This window comes from Pyxicephalus adspersus, chromosome 3 (genome assembly GCF_032062135.1).
Source record: "Pyxicephalus adspersus chromosome 3, UCB_Pads_2.0, whole genome shotgun sequence".
In the NCBI taxonomy this organism is placed as follows: domain Eukaryota; kingdom Metazoa; phylum Chordata; class Amphibia; order Anura; family Pyxicephalidae; genus Pyxicephalus; species Pyxicephalus adspersus.
The window spans coordinates 26,100,549-26,110,424 of NC_092860.1; the positions used below are offsets into that span (position 1 = coordinate 26,100,549).

At 36.7% G+C, this 9,876-nt stretch overlaps 1 protein-coding gene across 2 annotated transcripts in view; it reads right to left on the minus strand.

The window, feature by feature from the left end:
- The window catches only part of BRCA1 (BRCA1 DNA repair associated), an 87,056-nt gene that overhangs the window by 23,469 nt on the left and 53,711 nt on the right, over positions 1 to 9,876 (minus strand). For both annotated transcript variants that reach the window (XR_011919754.1, XM_072404020.1), the window contains exon 16: positions 4,943 to 5,030. Coding sequence is in view for 1 of the 2 variants with exons in the window: in XM_072404020.1 (XP_072260121.1) it covers positions 4,943 to 5,030 (88 nt within the window). In the remaining variant the exon portion in view is untranslated. The remainder of the gene's footprint in view (positions 1 to 4,942; positions 5,031 to 9,876) is intronic.

A 9,876-nucleotide genomic window follows, 5' to 3' on the forward strand; every position in this document is an offset into this window, starting at 1 on the left:
TCTTAGAACTTCTCCAAAAATGTAGCTGTCAAATGTTCCTTTTGTTTCTTATTACTTTCCGAGTTAAGCTGCGTACACACTTCCAATTTTTATCGTTCAAAATGAACGACGAACGAACGATCGATTGGGCAAAAATCGTTCGTAAAAAAAGTAACCAACGACGCCGACGAACGAGGAAAGTCGTTGGAAATGAACGACCGGACCGGCGGATCGGATTGGACGACGATCGTTGACCATCGTTCGTGTGTACGATCGTTCATTGATCGTCCATGGTCTGAGCATGCGTGATGAACGAACGTTCCTGTGGTGCACGTAACTTCCTGTATCGTTCAAACGATCGCATCTATTGTGTGTACAATATCTACGAACGATCGTGTCGTTATCTGTATGTACAGGATCGGTGCTATACGATCGTTCGCAGATATCGTGCAGGATCGTTCGTTTACCAACGATAATAATTGGAAGTGTGTACGTAGCTTTAGATTCATGCCCATTGGATCCTATACAACTGACATTATTATTATTATTTTTATTAAACAGGATTTATATAGCGCCAACATATTACGCAGCGCTGTACATTAAATAGGGATTGCAAATGACAGACTAATACAGACAGTGATACAGGAGGAGAGGACCCTGCCCCGAAGAGCTTACAATTTAGTAGGTGGAGGAATTTCACACACAATAGGATGGGCGATATGTAGTGGTGGGAAGTAATGAGGGTTTAGCAGACAGAAGAAGATGGGTAGGCAAGTTTGAAAAAATGAATTTTGAGTGTTCTTTTAAATGAGCAGAAAGTAGGAGCAAGCCGAATAGGGCGAGGAAGACCATTCCAGAGAGTTGGAGCAGCTCTAGAGAAGTCTTGTATTCGTGCGTGTGATGAGGTTATGAGTGAGGAAGTCATTAGTAGATCATTGGAGGAGCAGAGGGAGCGGCAGGGGGAGTATTTTTTAACCATGTCATTCCTTATGTGACACATTCCCTATCCACCATGGGTGGTCACTATATATTGCATATGTATGAGCTGCCCATGGCTGCCTTTATAAAAATCTCCCAACATAATTTGGGATTATATATTTTATATAATATCTCTTTAAAGAATGATATTTGTTTTGCACTAATATCCCAAATAACATAAAATCTAAGAGAAGAAAGGTCACTACATGGAATGCTTAGGTACACTATTAGAGAGAAAATAAGTTATACTGCATATATTTAAATTAAAAACACAAAAAGTCCTGTTCATGACCATGAGGATAGTTTGGTCCTCTTGGTGAGACATTGTGGGACTCAATGTCAATCAATTGATAGGTTGTTCCAAGATAACTCTTCTATTGTAATGTCTAATGTGCAGTTTGTGCAACTTCTTGTGAATGACCGAATATATTGGATGTTTATGTCTGGGAGCTTCTGAATGGCACTTGTCCAGAATTTTAGCTTAAGTAAGCTTTCAACATGGCTATCAAGTTAGATCCTATGTACACTGGAATAAGGGTTTTCAATGGTGTTATTCTTTTGATTTTCTATCTCTACTCTTTTACTTTGTAACTTTCCTTCTAAATAAACTTATAAATAATATTTCAAACATTTCACCATGACCAGAGGATTTTGTTTTCCTTATCATTGTATAAATCAAGAATTACTGTCAGAAGCCAACTATTGATGCCAACATCAATGAACTCTCTTTGTTATAAAAGCAATAAGTTATTATTTTATGCTAACACTGTACCTAAAAATCTTGTTTGGCAGCTTAGATGACATTTTAAAAACTGTGCAAAGGGATAGTATTATTATTATTTTTTAACAGGACATCCCCTTTGCCTTGCCATGAATGGGGATCAATGTAACAATCATGTATTTTTATATGGTTTTGAAAGCTAGGGCCAATATAAATAGCCATTTCTCCATTTTTTATTTAAAGTTCTTTAATTAAAATGCAAGCCATAGGTGGATACCAGTGTTTGCAAAAAGGTTTTTATACATTGGTGTAAATGTAACTCTTTCTTGTTTAGCATGGTGTAAATAGTTTAAATATTATCCATTTAACTTGAAGAATAGACATTTTAGAAGAATTATTTTAATTCCTTTTAGGAGTATGGACGATTTTAGAATATTTCTGTCACCAACTCTGATAAGGAGGGCAAGCCCTTAGAAATTACAAGTGGTCATACTGACCATCTATAGAAAGGAAATCCACGCTATATATTTAGAGGAGTCTGTGCTCTGGAAAACAAAAGGCAGTTTGCCCGCTTGGTATTGGTGACTGCTGCAAAGATGTACTTTTGATGTATTGTACAACCAGAATGCAGACTTATCTACAATACTGTCCAGGCTTTTAATCATTCAAACAAATTACTTTAAATTAAGCTAGACTATGCCAGTTTGCTGTGCTTTTATTTGATACCTTTGAGTTTGTTTCATTTGTGCTGATGTCATGCAGCAGAACAGTGGATTGATATTGTGTTGTAAAATAAAATTCATTACTGTTCCAGTGAATTAAAGAAAAAAAAATGATGTTTTTGATGATGACACAAATTTAAATAGAATTAATACAATTCTGCAGGATAGTGACAAACTGCAGAAATATATTGACAAAATGACAACATGGACAGGCAAATAAATTTTTATTTAATGGTGAAAAATTGAATGCTATGCATCTAGATTGTGTACAAGGAACATTACCAAGGTCTATATATTAAATAAAAAACAGTGGGGAGCTCAAGTAGACAGGCAAAAGTGAATACATAAAAAAGGGATGCTAAATATAAAGGCTATACATAGAAAAATTCAACAATTTTGCACATTATGCTTTGAATATAATGTACTATAGGCTGTGGATATAGTAATTTTGGGAAGGGTTCCCTTTAATCCCTCAAGACATGAAAGCTATTTCAAGAGTTCCTCCAAGTTAAAAAATTTTTATAATAATTTTTTATCACGGGCATGCCGCTGTGTGTAATTGACAATGCTGCAGCTCCATAGAAGTCATGAAAAAAATGTAGTGTTGTCTGCAGAATTGTGGCCTCAAGCACCTTAAAATTATTTTAGTATTTTTCAAAGTCACAGGATTGCAGGAATATATTAAAATAGTAGAACATCACAATCACAAAGTTCCGATACATGGTTTAGGCTCACAGCTTGAGACACACCAAATTTTCCAAACCAAAGGGGCTTGCTAGGTGTATTTTTGATGAATAGTTGCAATTAGATTAAAGCCAGAGGCAGTCGCCTTGCTCGCCTTCACATGAAAAATACTGTGATTTTCAGATTGAAATCTCAGTTCGTTTCCAAGCTCCAAGTTTACCTAACACCTAAATCATGCAAGAATATAAATCAAGACCTTGTTTGTTAGTCCAGAAAGGTGATCTCCTATCTACAAATTGTACATTTCTTATCTGTACCCTCATCATATATTACATTTTACCTAAATTTAAATTGCAGGATTCACTTTAGAAAAGATAGCATTGTCTTTTTACTGTTACTACAGAATATTGATATCTAAGGCAAGATGTTCACTATACAACTATTTTGTAAACTATCTTTAGAGATAGTGCAAGCACAATAGTTGAAGAAAATACTGAATCTACATAGGGAAAATGGCACCTGCACAATGAATGGTCCAACACAACTTTGCCAAACTAGAAGCATCTTTTACAGGCTAGGACACATCATGTGCTCATTTAGAGGCCATAAAGAACCATTAAGGTGGGGAAGATTTGGGCATTGTTGTGCTTATAAAAGAACCTACATTTTATCACATAGTTCTCATTATACAGCTTCCTGCATTTTAAATGTATAGTTTAACATACTGATCCATACCAAACTAATATTCAAATTCAGGATTGATTGCTGATGGTCTAAATCTCTCAGGCAATCCATTAACATCTCTGTTTTCTCTTCTGCTAGCCTGCTTTACTTGCTTGTCAAAGTCATAATGATGAAGATTGCATTTCATCAATAGATTCTCTATTTGTTTTAAATAATTGAGAAACAAGAATCCAATGCAGGACTTCCAAACAGAACTTGGAGACAGAATCAGTAATGTGTTACAGAACCAGTGGAAGGGGTACACCTAAAACAAACATATCCATAATGATTGATAGAAAGAAAAAAAGACACCAACATCAATATCAGTTTAGCTTTTGAATAGGTTGAAGGATTCAGGAGTTGACAAAGTTATATTTTTTACTTCCTTTTCTAAATAAAAAAAATTACACAAAGTGTGCTGAAATAACCTTTTTTTTGTTTTTTGTGGTGCATATCTCAAATCTTCAAAGTATAGTAATAACACTTAAATATTAAAAAGGAGAAGCATGTGTATTTTGTTTCTCAAGAGGCATATGTATTTTTCTCCTAATCTAGGCTTGATTATTACTTATGGATTTGTGCAGTGATCAAGCATAAAACTTTGCCTTTGTGCAGGAGCTTATTATAATAAAAACTATTCACTGCTGTAATCTCGCTATGAAAAAGAAAACCAGCCTTTCATCTAACCTTCTGTAGTTTATAGTAGGAAGCCTGTATTAGGAGCTCCTGGGGCCCAACCACAGGATATATGCTGCCACAGTAATGATATGACTGCTACTTACTATTCCCCTAAGATAGCCCCTGTGTTTGCAAAGGCCTTTCTTTTTCACTAAGTGTTGATTTTATCCTTTGCAGATTTTGAGAAAAATGTTTAAAGTTGTGCTTGTAGTTTAATTTTACCAATAGCTAAACAAATTTTAAGAACAAAAAGCTGCGATTTAAGGTAAAAGCTTCTGAACTGATCAGAACAGTTCTAAAGTAAATTATTTGTACCAATAACTCAATTAAATTCTAACTAGGTAAACATTTTACCATCATCAATTCCTATAAGGAGAACACTGGCAGTGAACACTGGAGTGCAATGGCAATGGATACAGAATAGAAAGTTCCCATGAAATATTTTTTTTGAATTTACCTGTTTTCATGATGATATGAGTGGTTGATTCTGATATTTCACCGGAAAAGATACTCTGGGTTTTCTTTGCAAACTTCTGGACCAGTATCTGAAAGAAGATAAACTATTTATTCATTTATCCTGACTGAGGTAAAACAAGGCTTACACCCAGACTCTAGAAACAGAGTATAGCTGGAACAATATATTTATCTCATCTGTGTTTGCTGTCATGGAGGGCAGGGGAAAAGCAATTCTTTTTTTGTAGAGTAATTCAAATTCTGCTCTCAATTATGTATGAAGTAAGCAGAATTGAGAGCTCTGGTGGAGGGATTATTGGATGTGATTTGCTGATGGCATCTGTCCAAAATTTCAGAATCTTGCAAGCTCTGAAGTATGTAAGTGAGGAAAAAGCCAAAAGGTCATTTTAAGAAGCAAAAGTCTCAGCACACTTAAAAGAAAAAGAGTAAAATAAACTTGCTTGGATTGCTGCTTTGTAGCCGCACCTTATTGATTAGCGGCCACATGAAACCACCATGGAAAAGATGAAAAAATTTGATGCTGTCATTTTATAATGATAAACAAACAGCAGAAAAAAATGATATATTTAAAAAATATTAAATAGTTTACTAGGCTAGCGGTAGTTAAAATAAATATACAGTGAATATTTTTCTTTTTGAATCATTGGTGCCGTGATAAAAAAATAAACATTAAATTTTAATATATTTTGTTTAGTACATTAATGATAAAATACTGAAAAATAATATTTATATTTCAACTTCACATAAGAAGGTGGAACTTTACGCTCCTTTTTTCAGTTCTTCAATATTGACCCCCCCCACCCCCACCATCCAAAAAAAAACAAAAAAAACCTGCTTACCAAACTTAATAGTTCAAAGGTAAAATTACACACTGATCCTTGAACAGGTCAGAGCACAGATTTATTCTTTATAGTAGTTTTTTGTACTAGAACACATAGGGGACATAAATTGGATGTGTAAGTCTGCCTTTTGTAATCTGGGCTTGGCAACTTCTTTTCTCCGATTAATATACCAGATTTAAACAACCCAATGCAAACTATACAATCTGCTTATAAAGCCTTTGTAACATGAGAGGCTACAATTCTACTATTCAATGCATATCCTTTTAAATAGGACTTGTATTGCATAGTTGTAAGTAGATCTAAAATAAATTGTAAAATAATGTTTTAACTTGTACAGTCAGCTATATTAAAAAAATAAAAAAGGGAGATGAAAGAAGTAGGAAGACTAGAGCTAAATCCACAAGCGCATTGTGAAATAGAAAGGAAACACAAGTTGTATGGGTTAACAGGATTCATTGCTAGGTACTTTGAACCAAACTCTTAAGAGTGGTGCAATGTCCCAGAGGGGTAGGTAAACTGAAACTTAAAAACCTTACAAGTGTTTGTTGCAGAAATCGTAAAAAGCATACCAAAAAGTTCAGTGGGGTAGCAAGTCCATCATACTTATTTGGTGATAAGTATGTAGAAAAAAATGTATGTTTTGCCAGCAGATGTTTTGTACATAAATCTACATACATACCAGTGTTCAACCCAGAAATATTTAAGCTTGGTGGGGAAAAAAAACTGTAGGTAGCCTCTGTGTTGTGACCCAACTTATCAGTAACCACCCATAAACAGCCGGGTGTTTACTGAAAAGTGCCAGGTGGTGCACACAAGGGGTTGGGGAGGTGTGGGCAATTCTTTCGCTCTGTCATTATCAATTAAGCAGATAAAAGGCCTGGAGTTGATTTGAGGGGGGGTGCTTGAATGTGGAAGATTTTGCTTGGAACAAACAACATGCGGTGAAAGGAGCTCTCCATGCAGGTGAAACAAGCCATCCTTAAGCTGCAAAAAACAGTAAAAACCCATCCGAGAAATTGCTATAATATTAGGAGTGGCAAAAGCTACAGTTTGGTACATCATGAGAAAGAAACAAAGCACTGGTGAACTCAGCAACGCCAAACGCCATCTAAAAAAGCCAGCACAGTTCTGGAAAAACATTCTTTGGACAGATGAAACCAAGATCAACCTTTACCAGAATGATGGCAAGGAAAAAAGTATGGAATGGAGAAGGCCTGGAACAGCTCATAATCCAAAGCATACCACATTGTCTGTAAAACATGGCGGAGGCAGTGTGATGGCTTGGGCGTGCATGGCTGCCATGGCACTGGGACACTAGTGTTTATCCATGATGTGACACAGGACAGAAGCAGCCGAATGAATTCTGAGTGTTCAGAGACATACTGTCTGCTCAAATCCAGCTAAACACAGTCACAATGATTGGGAGGCGTTTCATAATACAGATGGACAATGACCCAAAATATACAGCCAAAGCAACCCAGGAGTTTATTAAAGCGAAGAAGTGGAATATTCCTGAATGACCAAGTCAGTCACCTGATCTGAACCCAATTGAGCATGCATTTCACTTGTTGAAGACTAAACTTCAGACAGAAAGGCCCACAAACAAACAGCAACTGAAAGCCGCTGCAGTAAAGGCCTGGCAGAGCATTAAAAAGGAGGAAACCCAGCATCTGGTGATGTCCATGAGTTCAGGACTACAGGCTGTCATTGCCAGCAAAGATTTCAACCAAGTATTAGAAATGAACATTTTATTTTCAGTTTTTTAATTTGTCCAATTACTTTTGATCACTTAAGAGATTGTGTATAAAAAAGGCTTTAGTTCCTCACATTTTTATGCATTCTTTTTGTTCAACCCACTGAATTAAAGCTGAAAGTCTGCAGTTCAACTGCATCCGAGTTGTTTCATTTAAAATTAATTGTGGTAATGTACAGAACCAAAATTAGAAAACAGTTGTCTCTGTCCAAATATTTATGGACCTAACTGTACTATATAATGACATTGATATACATAGTATACAGCAGAGTTGTCAAACTCAAATACACAGAGGGCCGAAATTAAAAACTTAGGCCAAGTCGTGGGCCAAACTTGAAATTTATTGGAAAAAATTAGGAAGTTTTTCCTTCTCATTGGATAAAAAACATTTTTATATGGAAACAGAGGTTTTGCTTAACATTCAATCAGGAACAAGCCTATAACAGAGAAAGAGGCTTAAGAATTTTTTCACTTGTGCATCTTGACTGACCGCAGAAGATGCTTATAAAATCTTGACCCCCTGCGCTAAACTTGAAGCCCCTGTAACACCAAAAGACTCCTGGTGTCTCCCACGTGTAGCTGAGGGGGGGAGTTCTGGAAATACCAGACGCAGCCAATGCAGGGCCAAATCTTATGAGAGGCTGGAACTCCCTCTTAACTGAAATAGCACCGCTACTATAATTCCCTGCGTCAAAAAAAACAAATGCGGAGTCTAATGTTATGAGTGGCTGGAATTCCCTCTTCACTAAAATAATGACAAAAGTATCACCATGCGATTCCTAATTGTTCACAGAAAAGTGTAATCATATAAGCAACCGGAGATAAACAGAAAGCAGCATAGGACATGTTAGGCAAGGAGAATATTTGTTCCTACTATTGTCTATAGCTTTTTAGATCAATACACTGCATTATCACTGCATTCTCATGTGTTCTTGTTTCTTCTTATTGATATTAATTGTTTTTTTTTTGCAAGAATCCAATGAAACCGAATGAATTGCTACCTTCATTTGGTTTCACATTGCATTCTCTGGGACAGTAAAACAATTATTATAGCAATAGTTCTAAAATAATTCCTGATTATTGAGCTTATGTCAGTATAAACTCCACGGGGTCCATGCATAGGCCGCTAGTCTAGAGACACGAGTGATGCAGGGAATTGTAGTAGCGGCATTGTACTCACCTCTATAGAACAGCAGCTTATTATGAATTACAGCTGGCCCGCCGTTTCTACGGATTGCAGTAGCAGTGGGCCAGCTGCAATTCATTTTAAGAATTCTTTTGGGGGCCAAAAAAAAGGACGTGCCAGGCAAGATTTGGCCCGCAGGCCAGAGTTTGACACCCCTGGTATACAGAGTAACATGTGCTAGACTTGATGTATCGTGAACCAAAACACCTGTGTTCACAGGGAGGGTATGATAGCCCATGCCTATATTTCCCAACGCTTCTGTAGATTAAACTACTTCTTCAGGAGAACATTGTGTATTATAGAGAGTCCAGGGAACATGGTTTGTCGCAGGACAGGTATGTCGCAGATGGAAGAAGACACGGGTTTCAATACTAGAAAATGTCCCTGGTTGAGATGTAAACTGCATTAAACAAGAGAAAAAAATTCAGCACACACAAACTTATTCATGAAACTGCTGAGCAGACATCCTCTCCTACCAGTCAGGGTCTTGTGTAACCCGATTCTCCTGAAGAAGTAGTTTAAACTACAAAACGCCTTAAGAAATATAAGCGTGGGTTGTCAGACCCTCCCTGTGAACACAGGTGTTTTGGTTCATGATACATCAAGCCTAGCACATGTTAATCTGTATACAATGTATATCAATGTCATTCATTATCTAATGATGTTTGATAAATACTTTCAACTTCAATATACAGGGACTCATCTCACATTATTCCACCAGGATTATTAGGCCATAGACCCCTCTACCTACACATGGTTCTCAGGAAGAGAACAGGGGGATAGAACCAAACAGCCAGGTAACATAGGGGGAGTGCAGAGAATAAGATGTCACTACATTAGGAAGTGTCACTGCCATTAGAATCTGCCTGTTGCTCAGGAATCAGATGGTCACAGAGATCTCTGTTACAAGGGAATCTGCCTGCCACTGGGGTACCTGTCACTTGCCTGACACAATAGTAGCTCTCACTGGGGTGCCTGTTTTCTCTGGGTACAGTTTCCTGGGAAATTTGGCCATCCTGGGCCTCCAAATTTTGCTGCTCCCTGTGCCACCCGTTCCATGTCAATGAATGTTTATATATATATATATATATATATATATATATATATATATATATATATATATATATATATATATA